We start from the raw sequence: 27,361 nt of genomic DNA on the forward strand, positions 1-27,361 counted from the left end.
GGGCGAGGCAATGCTGGCAAAGTTCCGGATAAAACGTCGAAAGTATGAGGCGAGCCCAATGAAGCTGCGCAGTTCTTTTGCACGAAGTGGACGTGGAAAGTTGAGCACCGCGGAAATTTTATCCGGATCAAGCTGGATGCCGTCTTTGCTAACGAGATGACCCAGGACTTTAATCGTTGTGCTAGCGAAACGGCACTTCCTCGTGTTTAGTTGAAGTCCGGCATTAGAAAGGCATGTGAGCACTTCATCTAAGCGTTGGAGATGGTCAGTGAAAGTCGAGGAAAACACGACGATGTCGTCGAGGTAACATAGACAAGTTTTCCACTTGAGGCCGCGAAGAACCGTGTCGATCATTCTTTCAAATGTGGCGGGAGCATTGCATAGACCGAAAGGCATTACATTAAACTCATAAAGACCATCCGGAGTAGAAAAGGCGGTCTTTTCTTTGTCCGCTTCGTGCATTGGGATTTGCCAATATCCGGAGCGAAGATCAAGGCTGGAGAAATATTGCGCGCCTTGCAACGAATCAAGGACGTCATCGATACGGGGCATCGGATATACATCCTTACGGGTGATCTTGTTTAGCGCACGGTAGTCAACACAAAATCGTACCGATCCATCCTTCTTCTGCACCAAAACGACGGGTGATGACCAAGCACTGGCGGAGGGACGTATGACGTTTCTTTTCAGCATATCGGCGACGTTCTCCTCGATGATTTTGCGTTCGGCCAAAGAGATTCGGTAGGGACGACGGCGTACAATAGTCTGGCCATCGGTGTCGATACGATGGAAGGCAACGGAAGTCTGTCCGAGTGACGAAGTATCCATATCGAAGGAGGCCTGGTGCTTTGTGAGCAATTTTAGCAACGCTTCATGTTGAGCAGCAGTAAGGTCAGGGCTTATCATGGAAGTAAGGGCAGATGAAGCAGATTTGTCCTGTTGAGGAAGAGCTTGCGAGGCGGCAAGAGGAAGCAGGGAGACTGGTTGGGTATCCACATAACAGGTCACTGCGGAGCCTTGAGGTAGGAGGATTGTCTCAGTGGTCGCATTTAAAGCGATGATTAACGCAGAGCTTTCTTTGAACCGCACCAGGCAGGAAGCGAAGACAATCCCACGGGCAAGACAGCGACCGTAAGGAGTGATGAACACGTCGCCATTGGTGATGTCCGTAGAAGAGAGACTTATGACTTGCTCGTGGCCGGGAGGCAGTACAGAATCGGCAGCAGTGAGAAAACGCAGTCGTGGCTCATCGGTACTCCCGCTGCAATGAACTGTCTCGCTCATATGGACTACACGTTGACGGCAAGAGATTAAAGCGGACGCTGACGAGAGAAAGTCCCAACCTAAAATTAGTTCATGAGCGCACGGGAATAAAACCGCGAACTTAATGTGATGACAGATACCATCAATGAAGACGCGTGCTGTACATTGGGCTGATGGTCGAATGATTGCTCCATTAGCCCCAATCAAGGATGATCCAATATAAGGCGTCCTCACTTTCTGCAGACGAGAGCACAGGTCCGCGCGCATAACAGATATAGTAGCTCCCGTGTCAATCAGAGCTAACAAAGGCACACCCTCCACAGACACCAATAACATGTTCGAAGGACGTTCAGGAGGACTTGGAGCACTTCGCGGCGATGCAGTTTTCCCTCCAAAAACTGCCCGGGTAGTTTTCCGGTCGCTGGACATGGAGTTGGGAGACAGGTCGAAGTGGCGAAACAGAACGTCGGAGCGGCGATGGGGAGCAGCGTCTCGAGGCACGTGTGTTGAGTGCGGTGTTGGAGAAGTCGGCCGGAGATGGAGATCGGCGAACGGGAGGATTATCGTCATAAGTGCGGTAAACGCGAGGAGGTGGCTCATTCATCGCGTTCAAAGGCCGCGTAACCCCGACGTTCGTCTTGCTGGCGGCGTCGGCAAAACCGGGAGATATGTCCTCGAAAGCCGCAGTAGTAGCAGATAGGTCTCGACGAACGCCAGGCAGAGTAGTAAGGTGGGTTCGGAGCTCGGGTCACTAAAGGTGCCAGGTGATCGTGAACAGGCGCAGGTGGTGTTATTGGAGACGGCGCAGCTGGCATTGCAGCAATCTGGGCGTAAGAAGCCGGTTGTGGGCAAGGAGAAGCGTTGGTATGCTGGGCGTTCTGCAGGGAGGCCAATTCTTCCTTAATAATACCGCGCAGGTCGGTAGAAGCAGGTTGGATGTGAGCGCTGCTGCAAGGGGGTGAGCCATGCGCTTGCAATTCCTCACGAATTATGGCTCGAATGATAGACCGGAGCTCAATGCTGTTTGCCAGGGGGTTGTCGGAAAAGTCCGGTTGCAAGCGGATTGACTGCAGGGCGTCGAGGCGCTGACAGACGGAGACGACGTCCGACACCGTCGAAGGGTTTTGAGCGGCGAGTGCATTGAAGGCAGTAGATCCGATACCCTTAAGAAGGTGTCGCACGCGATCAGGTTCTGGCATGGCACTGTCGACACGGCGGCAAAGCGCGAGGATGTCCTCAATGTACCAGGTATACGATTCGCCATAATGCTGGACGCGCTCAGACAGCCTCTTTTTCGCAACTTCCGAACGAACCGTGGGTGTGCCGAAAATACGCCGTAGCTGCTCCCTGAAAGATGACCAATCACGGAAGTCTCTCTCATGATTCAGGAACCATGTCTTGGCTACTTGAGAGACGTAAAAGGGCACGTTGTTTAACCTCGACGTCTCGTTCCAGTTGTTGTATTCACTGACACGATCGTAGTTGTCGAGCCAGTCTTCAACGTCCTCACCAGGCAAGCCAGAGAAGATTTCAGGGTCGCGATACCGGTTGTTGGCAGGGCTGGGATTGGGGGTGGCTGGCACTTGAACCGAGATGGTGGATGCTGCGGTCTGGTCTTGCGACATGGCGGCCTCTTGGCGTAAGCGGCGTCCCGAACGTAGCTCCAGGAGAGATCTTGAAGTGGATTGAGGTCGAAGGGATCTTAAAGCGCCTCCACCACTTGAAATACCACGGTTGAGACGACGCTTTATTCCAAGAAGGAAAAATGGCGCCGACGCAAAAACGAACACGAGCCGATGATTGATGATGACTTTGTACAGATGAAGATGAAGTCCGCATAAATGCTTACACTATCTTTGTTCTATATACCGCATGGTCCAAGCATACGGCATCAGCGGTTATATATTTATAAACGTTGTGCGGCGTGAGTATGCGAGGTACTACTGCGACATTAGCCTGTTTTATCTTGCTTTTTCGAGAAAGAGGATGACAACCGAATTTTTTTTTTCGGTTGCGTTCGTTCCGTTCTCTACGAAGCACTCACATGTATTACGGAAATTTTGTCCTCAAAAATAGGCATCGCATTCTTTTTATGCGATCCCTCTCATGTATTATGGCTGTATGCAGGCCAAAAAGGCAATGCCGAAGCGCACAGGTTACATATGTATCGTGCTGGTTCACCGAACGCAGTAATCGCTGTGTTGAGCAGCGCCATGCATCGGCCTCAGGCAGAAAGGCTAGCGTAGACATATGGTAATTTGAAGCCTACTAGCCTTGAAATGTGCGAGAATGATGCCGGTGCATCAGAAATATTTGATAGCGCCTGCCGCTTAGATGTTTCTTAGTTGCCTTAGGTTGGGGGGGGGGGGGCCGTTCACGAGCATGCGCTCTTATGCTTTATGTTTTACTCCCTATACGCCAAGCGAGCAGATAGTGAGCAGATTTACCATTTCATGCTGCTAATACAGAGACACCGGTTTTCTTTGTTGAATTAAAACCGATATAAGCAAAATAGTTCACAACACATACACACCGCGACTGATAATGTGCATACACCGCGGCTGATAAAGCGTGTCACATTTTTGCGCCCCCAAGAGATATTCCCGCCTACTGTAGTTACCGATCCATCGACAGACTTCCTTGACGACCTTATATGAACGGACATGGCGTAAATTTCACAAAGTACGATCTAAAACATCTCGAAATCGTTCCGCAGCACGCGACAGCAATACTTTCAAGCAGCGCCGCGCCGGATCGCCCAAGCCAGAGAGGAGGAAAGGCTCTCCGCGCGCCCTATCCTCCTCGCTGATGAAACGGTCTATAGCGGCTTCTAAGTTTGCTGTGAAGATTCTTGCCATTGGGTGCTGTGTTTTTTATTGAAAGAATTCGCTGCTGTCAGCAATGGCACAGGCTCCGCCTTTGTGGTCCTCGCTATTGGCTTAGAAGCTTGGAAAGCATGGTGCGTTGCATAGTGACGGTTCCCGAAAGTCAGCTTTACCTATGTACAGAAATGTTACTTGGTGAAGCATACGCAAAAGTATTGCAGGGATGCATAACAAGCGTGGGAAGGGGCTATTGCCACGGGACACAGTATGTATTCCTTTAATTACACACGCGTGCACCCGGTATTTCCCGTCACAGTACGAGCACCAAAAGGCCTTCAGAGCGTTTTCGAAAGTACCTGTGGCGGTTTGAGCCATTAAGGGCAGTACATGACATGCATTTATTTTTTCCAAGTGGTCGATTTTTTGGACGTTTTCGCAGCCCCTAGGGAGTTCGAAAAATCAGACGTGGACTGTGCAACTGACCAAGAAGATGCTTCAAATGGTCCATTGGGCGAACGAGTGGCGGAAGGAGGACAAGAACAGAAAGGACCTACACATTAAGGAATGAACGGGAAAGGAAGCGTGCTGCCACCATTTTGAAGGAGCTTGAACTCAAAAAACAAAGTGTTTGCTAATGCTGAGATGCAGGTGTCCCTCATCCAAACCAAAATAAACTCTTTAAAGCAGTGAAACACAACACTGAGGCATTGTGCATGGGCTGAGAGTATGTCAGGATAGTTGAGGTTGAGTTACGAGCTGTTGAGAGAGAATCTCAATTGTGACAAAGTTTGGCCCGCATACCACTGATAGAAGTTGATAGTTGATAGAAGTAGCTCATATTCTAAAATATTTGCTTCTGTATGCATCTCCTTTTTATTCGTATTTGAGAATGTCCAACTTGATTCGCAATTTTTTTCAAGGACATTTTATTTGCTGTGCATTTTACTAACCCCTCTTTCTATTCTCTTTTTGAATAACATAAACACTACTCCTTAGTATTCAAATTGGATGAAGTCATTTTCTTATAATTTTTTATTATGCTTACTAGAGAGTGATAGCATTGGGCAATATAGTTTCAGCCCGTCTTGACATAAAACATAGTTCTGCATCACTCGGAATTTTCCAAATGCACTCGGGGGGAAAACCTGGAAAACTCAGGGAATTTGGAAATGTCAACTTGGTAGACACCCTGATTATGATGTCGTAGTCCAGAAGCTCAGCTGAAAGCCCAGAACTGCAACTTCAGAGTCCTCAAAGACTGAATGGTTCGTGACCAGCTGGGTAAAGCAGACAAATGACTCCGGAGCCAGCTCCTGTGAGAGAAGGACCTTGTGGGAGGCGGTGTGAAGAGGCATCCGCCATAGCCCAAGTTTATTTAGGCCGGCCAGCCGTGATGCTGTGGGATCTTGGGAGTGGCCAGAACCACGGCCACTCAGGTCGAGTGCGCTAGTGTCTTCTATCCTCGCACTATCTGCACGTGAGCCCATCTTCTTTTTGTGCTGGCTTTGGAGGCGATAGTCGCACCGCTACAGCCCCCCCCCTCCCTAGTACGTAGCGCGATTGAAATAAAGTCCAATGGTAAAGTCCAGTGGGTGAAGGAGTCCAGGTAAATTGTGCAGATGGTGTTCGTCGTTGATAGTGTCAGGTTCATGCAATGCTGGAAAGATGTACCAGGCAGCACTGGCAGCGTAGGTTGTGAGCGAGGCACAGCCACGGTGATACCATAGTGCGAAATAGCGACCTGTCACAAGTTCATGCTGATGCCTGGACCTGTAGAAGTAGGAGCCCTAAAAGTAGACCATCTGGCAGCTCGGGACTTGCGTGGAAATAGCGCAAGTGTCAGTCACTCACGATTTAGACATAGAAGTGATGCTCGAGCTGAAGAAACCAGATGGCACAGCTGCTCCTGTAAAACGGTAGACCATGCATCCATGGAAGGTGGGAGCACAGAACATAGGAAGGTGTGCCTGCTGCTGCTTGCAGTTAAATGTCAAATGCCGATAGCATCAGGGTTGCAGTAGTCGCTGAAAGTATCGCGAAGGTCATGTTGTGGGGCGTCGCTGTGCCTGCAAAAGTAAAATTTTCACCTAGTGGAGCCGGTGGGAGAGCCTTTGAATCGGTGATGAGTGAGGGGCCTCCGAACGGAAAGTTGCAGGAACATCCAAGGAAGGAGAGTGGTGGGCCATAGAATACCCGAAAGCACTTGCGTTTAGCCCAGTGAATTCCTTGGAAAGAGTCATTGTGCAGCTGCCCTTGAGGTAGGGAGGAAACTCGCGAACCGAGTAGAGGTGTGATGCTGGTACCGGCACGTGTTGATGATCGACAGGGGTGGACGCAGGCGCTGCGGGACGCAAGACGCGTAATGACGCGATGGTTCAGATGGCAAGAGCTATTGTGACGGAGCGCCAGCTGGTGGAGACTGAGCGCTTGAGGTGACGTAGTGAGCAAGAACGGCTGCCCACAAGTCATTGTAGAAGTTAGCACCAGGGGATGGCAACCGGAGCCTGGAACACATCCGGAGGATGGAACCTTGTTGAGAAGGACGTGCCTGTCCACCTGGATGAACCAGATGAACCAGACACGATCCGCCCGGGTTCGTGAACAATAGAGGGCTCGACGCACCCTCCGTTAGACAGATGCTCCGCAGCGTGGTGGTGACGAACGAGGACCAACCGCGAGCAGCTGTGCTCATCGGTGTTTATTGCGGTTTGGTGACCAATGTTGCCTACCGAGCCTGGCGGGCCAACGAAGATTATGCCCGAGGAGGCATAACATGCTGTTACACCCCCTTACCCCCAGTTTGTTTGTCGGCAACAAACGTCCAACTTCAAAATGCGAGGCTGCCTTAGCTGGGTCGACGGCGCCTGCTACCCAGGCGAATGACAGTCCGGTGGCCTCCGCCGTCGAGTACTCTGCCTGGGCACCGGTGTTGATGGGCCATGTGTGGCAACACCAGGTGCTTCCTGAGACAGCCTCGCTCCCTCCGGAGGGTCAGCAGTCGTCGGCCTTGCGAGTGGTGGTGGGCTCGACACCGGTCCAATGGGCGCCTCAGCTCACCACTGGCAACGCTTGCCGTCTCCGAGGTGGGTGGTGCTCCCCTGGAAGCTACTGGTGCTGCCGCTAGTCCTCCTGTGGGCTGGAAGTCGGAAGTGGCAGTCGAGGGTGCTGGCCAGGTCCCGAGGTGAGGCCTAACATGGTCGGCGTGTGTGTGCCACGTGGCCCCGTCTGGCATGCGGATGAGCAGAGATGAGGCGCTGGCAGGGGCCACCACCTGTCCGGCGACTAAGGTGAGCCAGGACGGAAGTGCCTGGCGAAAGCTGGAGCTCCCGACTCCGGCAAAGGCCCAGGACGGCACCCTCGGTCAGCAGCCAGCTTCTGCTTCAGCTGCTTCAGGAGCACTGTGGATCGGAAGTCCGGATGCAAGATATCCAAGGGTGTCTTGACCGTCCGACCCAGCTGGAGCTCACAGGTGGCCCGGCCAGTGACATCGTGGGGTGTGCTCCGGTACTGAAACAGTATCCGGGCAATCTGCGTCCGGAAATCCCCAGTCTTGCTCTTCTTGAGCTTCTCCTTGATGGGTTGCACCACCCGCTCGGCTGCACCATTCAAAGCAGGGTGGTATGGCGGAACCATCATCCGGCAGATTCCTTTCTTCGTCGACCAGGCCAGGTACTCTGTGCCGGCGAAAGCAAGACCATTGGCGGACACGATGACGTGTGGCAACCCCTGGGCGATGAAGACCTGTCGCAGCGCTGCAATGGTCAGGCCTGCTGATAGAGTGGTGACAGGTAGAACCTCCACCCACTTCGAAAAGGCGTCCACCACTACCAGGAAGTAATGGCCTTTGAAGGGTCCCCCAAAATCCACATGTAGGCGGGACCAGGGTCTCTGTGGGAATGGCCAGGGGGTGATTTCCACATGATGTGAGGCCTGTTCATGCTCCTGGCAGATTTGGCAGCTCTGCACCATGTGAGCGATGTCCTGGTCCAGGCCGGGCCACCGAACATTGGACCAGGCTACCATGTTGGTGTTTTCTACGCCAGGATGACCCGCGTGCAGTAACTGCAGGACCCTCGACGGGAGACTTTGTGGGATCACCACCCTAAAACCGCACAGTAGGCAGCCTTGCTGCAAGCTCAGCTCAGCGGCCTTGTGGCTATAGGCCTGCTGAACCAATTCCTCCCCACAGGACACTGCCTTGACCATCTGAAACAAGACTGGGTCCTGGGTGGTCGCTTGCGATACCACAGATCTGGAGAGCACCTCCGGGTATGTGTGCTCCAGCATGAACACTTCAGCAGGCTCCGGAACAGCATCAGGCACCTCTGGCAGGGTCAGGCGGCTCAGGGCATCAGTAGGTCCCAGGTCCTTTCCCGGACGGTAAACCAGCTGGTAACTGTAAGCTGCCAGCCTCAAAGCCCAACGTACCACTCAAGGAGATGCTGCACATGTACTGCCTTGTCAGGTCCCAGCAGCCCCAATAGCGGCTTGTGGTCCGTGACCGCCTCAAACTTTTGGCCCCACAGATACTGGTGGAATCGTTCGACACCAAACATGAGGGTCAAACCTTCCTTGTACAGCTGGCTGTAGCATTGCTCTGCAGCATGAAGCCGACGAGAATCAAGCGGCACAGGGTGTTCCTGGCCATCCTTGTCCCGGTGCGCCAGGACGGCTCCCATGCTGTACGGCGAAGCATCTACGGTCACGACGACAGGCTTGGCAGGATCGAAGTGTACCAGCACTGGAGCCTTGGTGATTAGCTCCTCACTGCAATAGAAGGCCCGGTCCTGCTCCTTCCTCCAGACCCATTGCTGACCATCTCGAAGCAGAAGATGGAGCAGCTGTAGATGCTCCGACAGGTTCGGCAGAAAACTCCTGTAGAAGTTGATCAGGCCGAGGTAGCTCTTAAGCTCCTTCTTGTTCTAGGGCTTAGGCGCCTTGAGCTCAGCATCAACTTTTTGGGGAGTCGGGGCTAGGCCAGCCTGGGAAATGACATGTTCTAAGTGCTCAACACTGGGGCCAGGAAAATGCACTTTTCCAGCTGGAGCTTGAGGCCAGCGTCCTGCAGTCGTGCCAGGACGTTGTGCAGGTTCTGCAGGTGGTCCCCGTCATCGCAGCCAGTAACTAGGATGTCATCCAAGTACACCACCACATGCCTCATGCCCCTGTAGAGGTTGTCCATCTCCCTCTGAAATATGGCCGGGGCTGACGCCACCCCAAATGGTAAGCGCGTGTACTGGAAGAGCCCCAAAGTTGTCGATATTGTGACATACTTCCGGGAGGCATCGTGGAGCACCAGCTTCTGGTAAGCATCTCTGATGTCGAGCTTGGTGAACTTCTGTCCACCGGACAACGCTGACCAGAGATCTTCAATCCGGGGCAATGGGTACTTCTCGACAGGGTTGATAGTAACCTTGAAATCCCCGAAGATCCTGACACTGCCGTCTCGCTTGAGGACTGGTATGATAGGAGCGGCCCATTCAGACATCTTGACGGGCACCAGGATGCCCTCTCCCTGTAACAGTTGCAGCTACTGGGTGACCCTGTCCGTCAGGGCGAACTGTAGTGGGCGAGGCTTGAAAAAACGTGGCCGGGCCCCATCAGGTACATAGATGCCAGCCGTCATGCCGGCGAATGTGCCCACCCCTGGCTGGAACAGGGACTTGAACTTGGTTAGGAGGCTGGGGACATCTTTCAACACATTCAGGCTGGCTTCCTGGTACTCTGGCAGACGAACGCCCAGTACATGAATCCAGTTTCAGCCCAGTAGCGTCTACGACGACCCCTTGGTTAAGTAAAGGGGAAGGGTTGCCTTCCTGTCGCCAAAGCGAATGCTGACCTGTGCCTGACCCTGGACCTGGGAGAGCTGCCCGGAGTAGCTGTGCAGCATCACGCCCGAAGCCTCGATGCACACGCTGGAGAAAGTACACTTGAACCGTTTCCCAGCCGTGACAGACATGCTGGCCCCTGTGTCCAGCTACATGGAAATGGGGTGCCTGCAGATTTCGACACTCAGCATGTACGGCAGCACAGACGATGGTACAAGGCCTGTGTGCCACATGTCGAAAATCTACGGGTCCTGGCCACGGAAGAACTTGAGCCTGCTGCCGCACGCCCCCGCCGCGTACCCTTGTGACGGCTACCCTGGCCGCGGGCTTGTGTGGTACCTGGGCTTAAACGAGACTGCTGCTGCTGTTTGCTGTTCGTCCTCCCTTTTCGGCATACCCGTGCTAGGTGCCCAGTTTTCCCGCACATGAAGCATTGTGCTTGAGAGAACTGGCCCTGTGAGGGGGAATGGGCACCACCACAGTGACTGCAGGTACTGCCCTTAGTCACCAAATTGTTGACCGTCACTTCCGCTGATGGTGAGCCAGTCTCACAGGAAATCTTGCCGGCGTCCTTGGTGGCAGCTTCTATTGCCAGTGCTGCCTTCACGGCATCATCCAGCGAGGGGCCGGGAAGCTCCCGCAGTCGTGTCTGCATGGCGGGCTTGTTGATGCTGCAGACGAAATGGTCCTGGAGCCAAGAGTCCAGTTGGTCCCCGAAAACTCGGGCACTCGCTAACCCTCGTAGCGCAGCAACGAACTGCCCGAGGGTCTCTCCTTCCCAGTGGCTCCAGTTGTTAAAGCGGAAATACTCCATTAGTGTGGACAGTGCCGAGTTGAAATGCGAACGCGGTATGGTGAGCAGCTCACCCAGCATCTTGGCTTGAGAAGGTTGAGCAGGAGACTGAAGATGCGGGTCCCGCAGCTGGCCAGGAAAATGTCTCGCTGTTTGGCCTCAAGTGTGTCGTTTGTCCGGAAGAACTCGTGGACTTGTTCCTCGTAAATTGACCAGGTGGACCCATCTCCCTCGAACGGCTCGAGCCTGCCGTACCGTGGCATGGCGACAGCAACGGGGGGCAGTGTTTCGCCGCTCGCGGCGGCAGGGGACACTCCATGGGTACTCGTCGCCAGTGTCACGATCCGCCCGGCTTCGTGAACAAGGGAGGGCTCGAGGCACCCTCCGTTAAACATACGCTTCGCAGCGTGGTGGTGACGAACGATGACTGACCGCGAGCAGCGGTGCTCGTCGGTGTTTATTACGGTGTGATGACCAATGTTGCCTACCGAGCCGGGCAGGCCACTGAGCCTGGCGGGCTAATGAAAATTATGCCTGAGGGGGCGTCACATGCTTGTTACAGATGTCGAACATGTCGATGTAGAATTCCTGGACACCCTACAACTATGAGACGTCTGTCAGACTGCATGACGCCACGTCACTCACCTTGGTAGAGTTGGTGTGCTGATACTGGCATGGCTAGGCATCACATCCGGGTCACCAATTTGGGGGAGGCGGCGCGAAGAGGTAGCTGTCGTAGCCACGGTTTATTTTGGCTGGCCAGCCATGATGCAGCGGGATCTCGGGAGTCGCCGACACCGCAGCCGCTCAGGTCGAGCGCGCCAGCATGTTCTATCCTCGCACTACCTGCACATGAGCCCATCTTCTTCTTCGCCAGCTTTGGAGGTGATAGTCGGGCCACCACAACCTCACCCTAGACATGGCTATAGAATAGTGCAAGGCAAGACTTACAGACAACCTATAGACATGATAGCAATGGATTGTAATTTGAATATACGAGAAAACATAATTCTGTTATGCGGAAACTCAAACGCAAACCATTTTTTCAGCGTTTCTACCATTCATAGACTGGCCACAGCGTCTTAGCACACGTGCAAACCTCGGAGGCCACATTTCTACCAGAGAGCTTGTCTCCATGCATAGTGTTCGCCACCAGCGTTTTCCGGTGAACATTATGGTTATATAAGCTACAGTTGCTGGGAAGCGTGAGAAGCAGTCAAGAGTTTTTTTATGCTGTCGCATTTCACGCTTAAAGGCGAAGCTTAAGCACCCTCCAAATTTCTGGTACTGTAATCATTCCATTCTGCATAGGGAACATAGAGGAGCTCACGGAATTTGTTGTAGTCAAAAAAGGAAAACAAGTGTTGCTAGATCTCCAGTCCAGTGAACGTTTCGGGCTTGTGGCGAGAGTTCAAGAGGTTCACAAGCCTGGTGGCCTGAAAGCTCAAGTCCTGACTGAATTTCTGGAAGTTTTTAAGAGCCTGGATTGCATCAAGGACAACACATACACCATATGCCTACAGGAAGGATCAAAGCCCATCGCACTGCCAGCATACCATATCCCCCATGCTCGTCATGAACCGCTTTGCAATGAACTGCAGTGGGTGAAGCACCAAGGCATAATCACTAAGTACAGGAGGCCTCGGACTGGGTGAATCCTGTTGTGATTGTGCAAAAAAAAAGGTGGCTGCCTCCACATTTGCATAGACCCTAGACACATCAATCACAACATCAAACTTGAACATTACCAGCTGCCATTGCAAGATGCAATTGATGCTGAGCTGGCAGGGGTCGAAGTATTCAGTAAGCTAGATGCAAACTGTGGCTTCTGCCAAAGGATGACAAGTCATCCAAGATTTGTACCTTCAGCATGCCCTTTGGGAGGTCCAGGTTCTTTAGATTGCCCTTCGGAATCTCTTCGGCCAGTGAAGTATTCCAGAAAGTCATGAATAGGGTGTTTGATGGCCTTAAAGGAACGCATGCGTACTACGATGATGTGCTAGTGTGGGGCGTGACTCAGGAGGAACACAACAAATACCTGTGCGTAGCTCTGGCAGCAAGCGTGAGCAGCTGGGTTGAAGCTCGACCTGGAAAAATGTGTCTTTAGTACTAATGAAGTAAAATTTCTTGGTGACATCATCTTTGAGAATGGGATCAAGCCAGACCAAAAGAACTAGTCAGGTGTCTGGTAAACCTTATTCTGCCAACATCAAAATAAGGTATACAAAATATGCTGGGCACAGTGAATTACTTTGTTAGATTCATATTCAACTTGTTAGAGGAGACAGAACTTGCGTGCTCTACTGAAATGTGTCTGCGTTTCCAAATGGCCAGCTGTGCACGACAAAAAATAAAAAGGGCTTTGGAACACCTTGTCATCAGCTCAAGTGCTAGCACTTTTGATCCTGCAAGGAAGTCAAAAGTCACAGCAGGTGCACTGAGCTTTGCAGTTGGTGTGACTCTTCTCCAACCGCATTAAGCCATGGAGATGGGTTTGCACAAGGCTCACCCTACGAGCAACGGTCAGGAAAGGGCACGGCACTCCTCCACTTTGCAACGCACAAAGGCGCTACGGCAGAGTTCGTCGACTCTCCGACACGGTGCAGAGAAAGCTCCAGAGTCAAATCGCCAACAAATGCGGGTTTATTCGCCCAAGATACAGCACAGTGCAACAATCACGGCGCTTACGAGCAAAGGCTCACCGCAAGACCGATCGAGTATGTGTGCCTGCTGCGCTAGGGCTAACCGAGAAGCGATCCACCAAGCGTGAGAACGAGAAGTCGCGGGAGCAAAGGTCTCATGTAGTGAACTCGTTGCGGGCCTGTGAGCATCTGCCGTGGCGATAAAGCGCTCAGCAGAGGAGATCACAGGTGGAGAGAGCGTTCGAGGGCTGCCACATGGGAGGCCAATCAGGGTGCATCCCAATGACACTTGCTCATCAAAACTTCCTTCTGGGCGAGTTGGTGCATACTTGATTTGAAAATTATAACCTAACCTACCACATGCAACCACAAGAGTGTGTCTCGTCCTTTTTCTTTTGTGGTTGCATGTGTTAGCACTGTTATAATTTTCAAATCAAGACACTTGCTCGCGTGGTGATTCGAACCAGGGAGAGAGAAGGACGGTTTGCATGATAAATTAGCTCTGGTGCGCTAGCCGTGTCCGCCATGTTCCGCTACAGCGACAGTTCCCGAAGATCGAGCTAAGCACAACACATGAGCTGGGGGACAAGGCGCAGAAAGGCACCTTGGTCCCCACATTCTCCCCTCCTAAAGACCGAGACCAGCCTGTACAGGAAGCTGACCTAGGCCAAGTGGCAAGGTTCGCTCAGCCAAAGTGGGCTAAGCCAACAGGGCAAAGTGCAAGAGGGTGTCACAATCATCATAAGAACCAGGTCAGGGAGAAGGTGCCACACCACTTCAAAGAGGCGAAGGTGTCGCTTCTCTTGATGTGAAGCCAGGGGTGCCAGCCTTGGTCACAAAAGTTCCACACACCAGAAAAGGCCCACTGCCAGGAGGAAGGGTTGTCAGCCCAGGAAGGACGGGGTGGAGCAGCACCGTGGGCCAGTCAGCAATGCTTAAGGTCCACCGGACAGGAGCTGCCAGGGATGAACGAGGCATGGCTGCCATTTTGGCGCAGCGGCCACCATGAAAGTCACTGGGCTTCTCGGATTGCATGCTGACAGGAACGGTAGACCAGGATGACTGGCAGCCAGGCTAGCAGCAGCAACCAGAGTAACCACTCTCGGCCAGGGGCTAGCACTTGACTGGGCGCACCAGCCACAGTGAGCGGCGGCCTAGGCAGCAGGAGGCAAGGCTGGCACAAGTTCGTGGCCCCCCTCAAGGTAGGAGTCGATCACGGCGGCAGGACCAAAGACAGCTGACCTCATGGTTCGCAAGGCTGGCAGCACAGTGGGACCAGGTGCAGGAAGAAGACTGGACGACGCTGGGGAAAGGACAGGAAAAGCCCTCCAGCATAGCCAGCTTGCCAGAAAGGTGCCTGCCTGGCTGATTGCCCAAGAAGAGGCTTTTGCCAGGCTGAGCCTTGGGCAACACATAAGAGGGAACGCTAGGCCACAAGTGTATGTCACTGCTTCGATGTGTGCCCATGCACTGTTTCTGCATTTCTCCATTCAGCTGCTCGGTAGGTAATGAAGTCTGGCTACTGGCTGGTGAGAGGAAAGCTGTCTAGGTGTGCTTCCGCTGGCTGTACTGGTGGCGTGGCCTAGGCCCAGCCGTGTCACGGTTTACCTGTGGTTCTTTGACCGCCTCCCCGTTTCCCCAGTCGCTGCTTTAGGCAACGAAAGGTTTGAGGTCCAAGATTTCAAGTGGACCACCCACTGGTCTCCCTTGGGTTTCAGCCAGCTTGTATACCAGAGAGGACATTTTGGTCTCCACTCAGTACGGGCCCGACCATTTAGCCGACAGGAATGCAGAGATGCTTTTCGCAGCATCGCTCAAGACATGGTTGCTTCTGAGGACAAGATCGCCGACGCCATAGTGCACATCCCCATGTGACCGGTCTTATTGGGCCTGCTGTCCAGCTCACACTTTTGCCAGGTTGGAACGGGCCAGGTCAAGGGCCGCTTCCAACCGTGAGCACAGTTCTGCCGCATTGCTGGAAAGGCCGGCTTTTGTGGTGCATGCTCTGCTGCCAGTCTGCAGAATGCAGTCCATGGGGTTTGGCACCTCTCTCGCGAAGTTGAGGAAAGCGGGCTTTTACCCAATCCAACAGTTCACCGTGGATCGCAAGGAGAAGCCTGTCTTGTTAAGACAGACATCCCAATCCCTGTGTTACTAGGCAAAGGCCGCGAGGAAGAGTTTGAGGCTTCACTTAATCCGCTCTGTCCGGCTGGCCTGTAGGTGATATGTGGTTGTCTTGTAGTGCTTAATGCCAAAGGCAGCGCACGCACCCACGAACAACTTAGCCGTGAAGTAGGATGCGTTGTCCGATATCAGCTCCGCCAGAAAGCCGAAGCGGTTAAAGACTTCGATCAACTTGTCCCAGATTGCCCGTGCCGTTAACTTCCGAAGGGGACAAAGTTCAAACGATTTCGTGAAGGGATCTGTGAAAGCCAGGTGAAAAACGTAGCCTTTCCGGCTTCTGGGAAAGGGTCCCATAATGTCACAGGCCGCAACATGCCAGGGTAGCTAGCTGTCAATTGGCTGCATAAGCGCAGGGGGTTTGCCTGCGCAAGGCTTCACGCATTGGCACACGCGGCACAAGCGGGCATAGTGAAGAGCGTCACGCTTCATGCCTGGCCAGGTAGCGGAGTGGGACAACTTTTTTAAAGTCTTAAGGCCACTCGCACGTACGGCCAACCACAAGTAGTGGAAATAGCTCAAGGTGGCTTTCCTTAGACTGCAGGGTATCACCACCCTAAAGGACTCCTGGGGAGCCACCTCAAATGGGATATAGCGCAGGAGAACTCCGTCAGTGTCAAGCAGATACGTATCCAACTTGCCCGCAACAGTACCAGCTGCGTCGCACTCGGCACCAACAACAATGCCAGCTGTCCGTGTGTGCCTGACGGTTTTGCTGCCCCGCTCCTCTTGGGAGCTCGGCTCGTTGAGCCCGTCAACAATTTATTGATAAAATGGATCGCTCTGCTGTGCCTTTAGTAGTTCTTGCCTGCTGAAGACGGTACCAGAGGAACCAGTGGGGTCCTCTCCTGAGGCTGGCAATCTGGAGATCCCTTTTCCATCAGGGGTCGTGCCGTTCTAGCCATGAGACACAGGAGACACAGGCTCCGGTCTCTACTGAATGTGAATTGGCACTGTTCGATTCATCGGAGACTGAGGCTCCGGTCTCTGCTTGGTGCAAATGCTCATGGGAGTGACGGACCAAAGGGTCAAATGCCAAAACGGGGGTACACGACAGGGCTTCAGCCACCACGTTGAAACTCCCTTTCCAGTAGTGCACAATAAGTTGTGCCGCTGCAGTGTCAATGCCAAGCTCGCGAGGCATTGACGCTGCAGAGGCCAGAGGGCTCGCATAAGCTCTTAAGCCAGGTGAGTGCCGTGTGATCCGTCTCCACCACCATCGGCACTCCGTCAACGTAGCAGTCGAGTTTCCAAAGAGCAAAAACTATAGTGAGACACTCTCTTTCAGTCATGCTGTAGTTGCGCTCGGCGGCGTTAAGTAACCGGCTGGCGAAGGCGACTGATAGGAGAATGTTCAGAGGGCACGGCGGGACTTTCGTGAACACAACGATGAGTCCGTTGCTCCTTTTTGTACAGGTCACTCTGTGGACTACGTCCATACCAGTGCACGATACATTGGATATCACGACAACAAAAGCTGACGCTCAAGACCACGTGTTCACCTACAGAAGACGGGCTTTCATGGCGAGGTCAGACCAGCCAGACGTGACATCAGCACCGCCACTAGGATATATAAGCCATGCCGACAGGTACCACATCAGAGGACACGGCAGGACCTTCGTGAACACAATGATGAATCCATTGCTCCTTGTGGTACAGGTCACGCTGTGGACTGCGTCCATACCAGTGCGTGCTACATTGGATATCACGACAACAATAGCCGACGCTCAAGACCACGTGTTCACCTACAGAAGACGGGCTTTCATGACGAGGTCAGACCAGCCAGACGTGATATCAGTGCCGCCACTGGGATATATAAGCTATGCGGACGGATACCACATCAGAGGGCACGGCGGCACTTTCTTGAACACAACAATGAATCCGTTGCTCCTTTTTGTACAGGTTGGTGCGTAACGCTCATCTGTCTGTTTTCGTAACGATAATAGGTTCATTATTGTCCTGCCATGCCCGGCTGTATGTTTGTCACTGATTGATGAAGCGTGGAATGTACTTTTGCTACTGCTGGCTGGGGATGTAGAAGTGAATCCCGGGCCTTCTGATATTGAGCTAATGTTAAAAAACATGCAAGAAACCTTGCAGGCCTCGATAAACAGCGTTTCTATTTCACAATCGTCTCTTAAAAAAACAATGAACAATAGGTTCAATAAACTAAACGATGTACTCACTGTCATTGTAAAACACACAGAGCAACTGGCTCAGTTACGGTCAGAGGTCAGCTCTTTGAAAGAAACTATAAGCAATCAACAGAAGAAGTTAAATGACTTGGAAGACCGAAGCCGACGAAGGAACCTTATAATTTTTGGCCTTGATGAACCAACAAATGAGAGCCCTGGTGACTTGAGAAAGCGGGTTCTTGATGACATATTTTGTGCAAAACTAGGTGTCGCAACCAACACAGTCGAACAGATACACAGAATAGGTAGAATCAGCTATAAACCTAGGCCTGTCTTGCTTAGTTTCTTTGACTACAGTGAAAAAGTGTGTGTATTGAAGAATAACTGCGAGTCGGCCTAGTTGGAACAGATTCATCTTAAAACTTTTTGTGCGCAAACAAACAGGGACGAAGAATAGGGGCAACACAAGGACGAGCGCGGAAAGCGCTCGTCCTTGTGTTGCCCCTATTGTTCGCGCTCGTCCTTGTGTTGCCCCTATTGTTCGTCCCTGTTTGTTTGCGCACAAGAAGTTTTAAGATGTATTGAAGAATTGCTTTAAGCTCAAGAAAACAGGTATATCGATCTGTTACGATTACTGTAAGGCTACGCTGACTAAGCGTTCTCATCTTTGGCGGTATGGTAAGCAATTTAAAGATGAGGTGCGAAAAATTTCACTCTGCTATGACTGGCTACGTGTAGACAACAAAATATACGAATGGGACGAAGTAAGCTCGCAGGTTGTCGCGCTTGATAAATCCAGATCTACACGGACATCCAACTGACCCAAAATGAAAGAACTCCGAATTGTCTTGCTTAATGCAAGAAGTCTTGCCATAAGTCCTATCAGCGTGAAGACATTTTTTTCCTTCACAACCCTCATATACTTGCCGTAACTGAAACATGGCTTACACCTAATATTAATGATCACAAAATCATTCCACCTTCCCACAAAATAAGACGCAATCGCAAAGGACGAGGAGGGTGTGTGGCTATAATAGCAAAAAATTAAGTACAATGTGTCGAGCTTGAGGGCATTCGAAACCATGAAAGTGCCTGGTGTAAAATCAATTACAAAAATATTTCTACTTTGTTTGGCGTTGTTTACTGGCCACCAAAAAGCAATGTGTCAAACCTGGAAGCACTGGCCGCTTACCTAGAGTACACGCTCAAACCAAATCACAAGCTGGTGCTCACTGGTGATTTCAACTTGCCAAGCATAGACTGGAATGCACTCGCTATCTCGGGGCCCGATGATGCTGACAATGCACGCCTACTTCTTGATTCTTCATTTTTTCATGACTTGAAACAATTAGTCACTATTCTGACTCGCACCACTGCAACTGTGCAATCGATTCTCAACCTTGTATTTCTGAAAAATTTTCCTGAAGATTACTCAGTTATTACTGCCTATGGTATCTCAGACCACAAGATTGTTCAAGTTACTCTAAAAATTAACAGCACAAAAATGCCTTCCTCGGGGGCAACTTTTCGTGACTTTTCTGCTGCAGATGATGAATCAGTCCTAGATGCAATGCATCTCTCGCTTTCTGATTTTGAACATGGTGGCGATGTTTCTCATCTTTGGAACGAGTTCAAGAAATTAGTGTCATCATGCATTGACAGGTTTGTTCCTTTGCATAGAAAGATTACAAAACGTTGGAACCCATGGATTAGTCGGGACATAATCCATCTAAAGCGGCGTATTAAACGAAAAAGGAAGGGTCAAACTACGTCAGCATTAACCGCCCTTCAAGAACAGCTGGTTACTAAATTGAAGCTTGCACATAGTAAATTTTATGGCCAAACTCTTACAGTTTGTTGAAGGAATCTCCCGAGAAATTCTGGCGCTACTTGTCAGGTTCCCAACCATGTGTGAATTATCTGAAGACTAATGGTAACATGTGTATAAACCTTACTTTAATTGTAAATGAATTCAACACTACTTTTCACCAAGCGTTTACAAGACCAAATGTTCAATATTTACGAACGCAATACTCTGACCTACCGCACGTTGCAAACTCAATGCCTGACCTAGTTCTTGGTAGTGAAGGAATACTTTCTCTTCTTTTAAATGTAAAAATGAAAAAGTCACGCGGCGCTGACGGCATACCGAATGCCTTCCTTGTACGGTACTCAGAGATTGTTCTGTTTATGTTCTGTTCTGTACTTTATGTTCTGTTCAACGCGTCACTCAACCAAAGCTCCTTACCCACAGATTGGCTCACGGCAGGAGTAGTTTCCTTACTTAAATCAGGAAACAGGCTCAAAGCTTGTAACTACAGACCAATTTCTCTAATAAGCACATGCTGTAGATTGCTTGAACATGTAATAGCTCACCTTATATCTCAGCACCTTGAATAAAAAAAATTTTTCGTTGAGTATCAGCATGGTTTCCGGAAGACTGTCTCAACAACTACGCAATTAATTTCGGTTATACATGATTTTGCTTCGGCTCTAGATAATTGTAGGCAGGTAGATGCGGTTTTTCTTGACATGTCAAAAGCTTTTGATCGTGTGCCACACACTTGACTCATTTACAGATTAAGGGATGGCGGGCTTTCTGAGAGATTGATATTGTGGTTGCAGGCTTATCTGAATAATCGCTCACAGTTTGTGGAGTGTGCGGGTGTTAGGTCTGCTGATCTGCTGGTATTGTCTGGGGTTCCACAAGGTTCCGTGCTTGGTCCTCTGTTGTTTTTAATTTATATAAACGGCATTGCTTCTAACATCGATCATTCTGTTACAGTAAAATTGTTCGCTGATGACTGCGTGATGTATAGTGTTGTCAATAGCTCCTCTTGCCAAACACTACTGAACAATAGCCTCTACAAACTTGTGGACTGGTGCGAATGAAACGGTATGCAAATCAATTTTGATAAAACAGTTGCTATGACAATAACCCCAAAGAAAAAGCCACTGTCTCATACGTACCACATTGCTAATAAAACTATTCAATCAGTAACGTCTGTCAAATATCTAGGACTAACTATCACAAGCAACTTAAAATGGAACAGAAATTTGAAGAACGTTTGTACAACAGCGTTGAATAAACTTTGCTTTTTGCGCAGGAAATTAAAAGACTAACCGTCAAGTGTTAAACTCAAGGCATACTGCACTTTAGTACAACCAGTCCTTGAGTACACTTCCACAGTATGGGACCCATACTACGTTAAAGATATTGCACAAGTAGAACGAATTCAGTGCCTTGCGGCTCAATTTATTGTATCTTACTATCGGTCTTCTTCATCTGTTACTGGTATGTTGCAGCGACTGAATCTGGAAACCCTCTGTGTCCGCCAAAAGATTGCAAGACTAAAAATGCTTTATTTGATCTATCAGAACAAGATCGGTCTGCCGCGCGAAACTTATCTTTCCCGCGCACAACACAGGTCTTCTAGAATTAACCACTCGAATGTTATCCGCCCGTAGTTTGCGAGGACGAAGATGTTTCAGAAGTCTTTTTTTTCCGCGCACAATTGAAGAGTGTAATTGTCTGCCAGCGTCTGTTGTTGATTGTGAAAATGTAGATTCCTTTGTGAAATCTTTGTCATTGCACTTGATGTAAACCTCTCCTGCTAGGGCAGCATTGCTGCCTGCAGTATTTTGAAATAAATAAATGTTGTACTCCTGAAGCAGCACAGCCCCAAGGCCCAGGCTGCTCGCGTCAGCTTGGACAACGAACTCCCTGTTGAGGTCGGGCAGCTTCAGTTCGGCTGCATCCACTAGAGCTCGGGATAGCTTATGAAAGGCACCCTCCTGCTCAGGACCCCAGCTCCATTGTGCCGACTTTTTCAACAGTATGGTCAAGGGAACTTGGAGAGCGGCACAATTCAGGATGAACTGTCTGTAGTAGTTCACCATTCCTAAAAAGCACCTAAGGCCCTTATTGTTCGCTGGCGTTGAGTATTCAAGGATAGCTCACACCTTCTCTTCGCACGGCAGAACATGACCCCTGTCAATGGTAAAGCCCAATAGGGAAATGCGAGTCTCAGCTATTTGGGTTTTCTTCAGGTTTAAAGTCAACCCGTTGGCACACAACCTTTCGAAGACGTCCTCCAGGTGTCGGAGATGCTCCTCGAACGTTCGAGAGATGACGACGTCATCATCGAAGTACGCCAGCACAAAGCGCCACTTAGCATCCCCCAGAATGCGGTGAGTCAATCTCTGGAACGTAGCTGCAGCTCCAGAGCAGCCAGATGGCATACGGGTAAACTGGTAAAGGCCTCGGTGAGAGGTGAACACAGTTTTCTCCGCATCAGTCGGCTCCATTTGAACCTGCAGGTAGCCGCAGCTATCATCCAGGGTGGTGAAATAGCATGCATCGCCTAGATTAGCCACGATTGAGTTCACATTAGGCATAGGATAAGCATTGTTCCTCGTGACCTTGTTCAGCTGGCGGTAGTTTCCACAGAGTCAATAAGAGCTCTCTTTTGGGGACCATTACCACCTGTGAACCCCAGGGACTGTTTGAGCGTTGGACAATACCGGTCTCGATAAGCTCATCCAATGCCTGGGTCGATTGCATTCCTCTTGGCCACACTAACGGAGCGATGATTGCATTTCCATGGCAGTATATCGCCTATGTCAATCCGATGTTGCACAAGAGAGGTGCAACCTGGTTGTTCAGTAAACATTGCGCAGAAACAAGGCTGCAGTGATGACAGGTGTGCCTTCCCATGCACCGACAAGCGACAAGCTGTCAGACAAAGGCAGCAGCGAGCAGTCCGAGCTGCGGCTTAACAGGGTGGTTGCCGGTGTAGCTGGCACCTTGACCACCATAGCAGCACAATGCTCGTGCGAAAGCAGTTCGCACCGACCATTTTCCGCCATACTGGCCAATGGGCCAGTATTGGCGGCGTAGTGAGGGACACGAGCCAAGGGGGCAGCACTAGGTCTCCTCCTGCTCTCGCGTAGCATCCGGCCTCTGAGGGGCCGCTGCGGCTAGCGGGAGTAGAGCAAGGGTGCAAGAAGGGCCTGCCCTGTAGGCTCTGCTTGTGACATTAATCATGATACCTGTGCTTGCAAGGAAGTCGCGTCCGAGAATCATCGGCACAGAAAGACCCGGGAGATGTACCAAGTGCTGACGGCACACACGATTCTCCCAGCCACAACCAACTGCACAGAGCCGCACAAGGTAGCCGTGCCGCTCGCGAGGTGGAAGGCAGTGTCGCAGGCTCTAATGTGGACAAAACGCCGATGCAAATGAGCCACAGCCTCTTCGCCGAACAGTGAGACGGAAGCCCGACTATCCAGCAGGGCCACAAACTGCCAACCAGTGATTGTAAGGGCGATAAAAGATGCTGGCATGGGGGAAGAGTCAGTTCCAGCGCAACACACCATCAGAGCCAGAGGTTGCGTTTCACCACCATGCTCTCCTGCTATCGCCGCCAGTGAGGGGGAACTCACCGGTGGCTCACACCGTTTCCCGACGGGTGAGGAGGCTGTTGCATCAGGCGGTACGCTTTGCATGTTCGGGCAATATGGCCACGTTCATGAAAATGGTAGCAAACAATGGCTTGGTCTGATTGAGGGGCCCTGGGAACGTCTCGAGCGCTAGGTAGCTTCCATTTGCTAGCCAAATAGGCACCGCGATTGGATTTCCCTTCGTGCACCAGGGCACGGGGTTCGCATTCTCACTGGTCGTGCGGGGTAGAACAGTGCACCCGGGCGTGTGAGTACGGGTCGAGAGTGCGGTCAGAAAGGTCCCGCGCATCTTGGTGTTCTCTCGTGGTCGAGGCCACCTCTTGTATTTCAGAGAATTACAGGTGACATGTCACCACCAGCCCATGCACAACGAGGTTCAAGAGAGGCGGAGGGCGGTGACGGTGGGCAGTAGGCTCTCGCTGCCAGTATGTCGCCCTGAATCTACTTCGCATCAGAGGCCAATTCATTTGGGTCATGATAACGGGCACTCAGAAGGTAAGCGGCGAAGGTTGGATGGGCTTGTTGAATGGCCTATCACCCCTTCTCGGCTTCAGATGCCAAAGGGTCAGCAAGAAGATAGAGTTCCTACATAGCCCTGACATACTCTAGCAGAGATTCATCGAGGTGGTGGGTGCGAAGCTTTAGCTCGTGACGCATGTGGCACTCATAATCAGAAGGGAGAAATTCACTGTGGAAAAGCGTCCTAAACTCCTCCATCGAATGAGCTTGGTGGCCGACAAGTCGGTACCACCGTGACGCATGGACTGTTAGCAATATGGGCAATACAGTGCCTAGCATGACGCTGTCGTCCAGCTGCATTGCCTGTTGATAGTGGTGCAGTGCCTCGAGGTACTCCGTAGCTCTCATGCGGTCCAAATAACCGCTGTACTTCAGGACAGGTACCTGTAGGCCGCTTGGCATGCCTGGCTGAGGGGACTGGAGGTCTCCTTTTAGAGCACTAGGCTGCAAGCGCGCCACTTTCAGCAGGACTTGGAGATGCTGTGTGGCTGTGGTGTGCAGCAGGGTTTGCTCCAGGCCAGGCGCGGTGGCCTGAGAGGGGTCAAGCTGGCACCTGTTCTCCCAAATGCACGCCCAACCCTGAGGGGCCAGTAAACGGCATAGAGGAGAGCTGGGTTGCTGCTCCGACAGGTGCATGAGGCCTCACACGACTGGCAAACGGATCGACGGCAGAGTAGGGTGGCTCACGCATGTCAAAAATGTCACTCAGCTGCGCATGAGGCAAGCAGTAGTCGGAAAGCGTGGCGAAGTTGTCAGCTGAGCGGGGTGGCTCGCGCTCGAGCTTGCCTACCAGCTACGCTTGGGACAAGTAGAAGCCAGTGAGTGATTTTGCACCAACAGCGAGGAAGCTGTGGCACACTGGACATCAAACTGTGCTCGGGACAAACACAATCCAGCAAGATAGCACCTGTGGCAGAGTGGGGAGGGTGGACCATGGCACATTCATCAGAGAAAGCTGCTCGGGATAGAGGTAGGCCAGCTGTGTATGCATTAAAGCATCTAAGCAGGGTGACTCCGATGCGGCACCTTGGGCACTGAACTGCGCTCGGGACAAAGAGAGGCCGGCGAACTGGTTTGTGCCAGCATCTAAACGGGGGCGTGGCTCCGATACGGAACATGGGGTACTCAACTCCGCTCAGGATGAAAAGGGGCCAGTGAGCGGGAACAGCATGTCGGAGGGGCTAGTATGCACCTGCTTCGCGCGCATCTCAGTTGAGGAAACCCAAAACTTGCCTGGCTTGGACTAGGGTACACATCCGAGCGGTCGACATCACCAAAGGGCTGTCCAAAGAAGGGATCGCTCCTGATGGCCAAAAGCGCAGACGACACCTCATGCTGTTGGTGTCGTCCACGTCAAAGAAAGTTAAGTTTGTAGCCAGGGGATCAAGCGGGAACGAAGGCTGTGCAGGTGCCTGCTCTGATGCCACGCCGAAACCGAGTTCAGCACCAGTTATGTGGAGGTGGGTTTGCACAATGCTCACCCTATGAGCGACGGTCAGGAAAGGGCACGACGCTCCTCCACTCCACAACGCACAAAGGCACTACGGCTGGGTTCGTCGCCTCTACGACATGACGCAGAGAAAGCTCCAGAGTCAGATTGCCAACAGATGCGGGTTTATTCACCCAAGATACAGCGCGGTGCGACAGTCACGGCACTTACGAGCGAAGGCTCACCGCAAGACCGATCAAGTATGCGCGCCTGCTCCGCTAGGGCTAACCAGAAAGCGGTCCACCAAGCAGGAGAATGGGAAGTTGTAGGAGCAAATGTCCCTATGTAGCGAACTCATTGTAGGCCTGTGAGAATCTGCTGCGGCGATAAAGCGGTCAGCGGAAGAGAGCTCGAGTGGAGAGGGCGCCCAGGGGCAGCCACTTGGGAGGCCAATCGGCGCGTCTCGGTGACGCTTGCTTGCACAGTGATTCGAGCCGGGGAGAGAGAAGCATGATTTGCGCAGGAAATCAGCTCCGGCGCGCTAGCCGTTGCTGCCATGTTGCCGTTTCGGCAGCGGTTCCCGGAGATCGAGCTAAGCACCGTGCACAAGCTAGGGGGACGAGGCGCGGGAAGGCACCTCGATCCCCACAATGCGGACTGGCGACCAACTGCATATGCCTCGTGCGTACTGTCAGGCGCAGAGTCCAGGTATGTTCAAATCAAGAAAGAAGCCCTGGGAATACATTTGCATGTGAACAATTTCCGGACTTCATCATTGGCTTTCTGGTCAGTGTTTATACTGATCACCAGCCTGTCATTACTATAGCCTAAAAAACCCCCTGGGATATGCTACACCCCCCCCCCCCCCCCCACCTGTAGCACTTCTTTCTGCAACTAGTGCCTTTCGACATTTCAGTGCAGTATGTTCCCCGAAAGGACCTTGCCCTGTCTGACATGCCATCCCGAATCACCTGCTATGATGATGGGGACACCCCTAGAATTTAACTAGAAGACGTAGCCAATCATGCAGTGGCTGTGCTGCCCACGCTTGTAAGCAAGTCCACTGCCCACCACCTGACAAAGGCAACGAATGAATGTCCTGAGCTTGTACAAGTTATTGAAGCACTGCAAAATGGCACAGATAGCATGGGCACACTAGGTTTGTTCGAGGCAGAACTTTCATGCATAGGAGGCATACTTCTACGTGGCTCAAGAGTGGTCATAGCAAAATCACTCAGGAATGAGATGCTGCACCGGCTACGCTAAGGCCATGTGGGCATTGGCAAATGTAAACGGATGGCAAGGACAGTAATGTTGTGGCTAGGCATTGCAGCAGAAATTTTCGAGCGAAAGGGCGCCACATGTCGTCGGTTCGCATACAGGCAACCCAGTGAACCGCTGCTTAAACGAGGGCCTCCCCTACTGCCATGGGCTCGAGTTGGAGTGTATCTGTTCATATGCTCAGGAAAAACGTGCCTAGCTGTATACAGTGCCTACTCAAACTATCCTGAAGTTGTGATCCTCTCCCCCATGGGAAGTTGCAATGTAATTGAAAAACTGGCTATGATCTTTGCATGTCATGGCATTGCCCTTAAAGTGTGTACTGATGGAGGACCACAGTTCTCATCCAGCATATTTTGCAGTTTTGCTAAAAAATATAGAGGTCGCTTAAGCTTTGCCTTTGGGAGTGGAACGCGATAGCATTCAAAGTTCCCTGACTCCTTCTCGTGCTTCCCGGCAACTGGAGCGTGTGTAACCATAATGCTTACCAGGAGACGCAGGTCGCAAACGCTATGCATGAAGGCTGGCTTTCTGGTAGAAACACGGGCTCCTGCGTGGGGTGCGATGTGGAGGTATAGCAAGGAACCGGGCGCACCGCTCCGTGGCCCCCGAGATACGTGCCAGCGCGTGCAAATGGCAGACGCTGTGGCCGGTCTATCAACGGTACAAATGCTGGAAACGGGGTTTCATTTAGTTTTATTTATTTATTTATACAATACTGCAGGCCCAAATCGGGACCCAAGCAGGAGGGTCAGAATGCATAAATATTTACATATACACATATATATGTGCATACACACATGAGAAAGAAATACAAAAGCAATGCAACATATGTAATGATCAGAAAAAATGAAAGCGACGACTAAGTAAGATTAATAGAAGTAACTCTGAAGGGATGCAACTTGACAAACATTAGAACAGTATCACATGGAGTAACATTAACAAGGCTTGCTGACATAGAAATACCATTAACATTAAAGACACATGCGTTCAGTAGAATCA

At 51.5% G+C, this 27,361-nt stretch overlaps 1 protein-coding gene across 2 annotated transcripts in view; it reads left to right on the plus strand.

Moving 5' to 3' along the window:
- The window catches only part of LOC142566014 (mitogen-activated protein kinase kinase kinase 13-like), a 673,242-nt gene that overhangs the window by 453,159 nt on the left and 192,722 nt on the right, over positions 1–27,361 (plus strand). For both annotated transcript variants that reach the window (XM_075676704.1, XM_075676705.1), the window contains one exon: positions 21,718–21,858. In XM_075676704.1, coding sequence (XP_075532819.1) covers positions 21,718–21,858 — 141 coding nt within the window. The remainder of the gene's footprint in view (positions 1–21,717; positions 21,859–27,361) is intronic.

Source organism: Dermacentor variabilis, unplaced genomic scaffold, assembly GCF_050947875.1.
Source record: "Dermacentor variabilis isolate Ectoservices unplaced genomic scaffold, ASM5094787v1 scaffold_12, whole genome shotgun sequence".
Taxonomy (NCBI): domain Eukaryota; kingdom Metazoa; phylum Arthropoda; class Arachnida; order Ixodida; family Ixodidae; genus Dermacentor; species Dermacentor variabilis.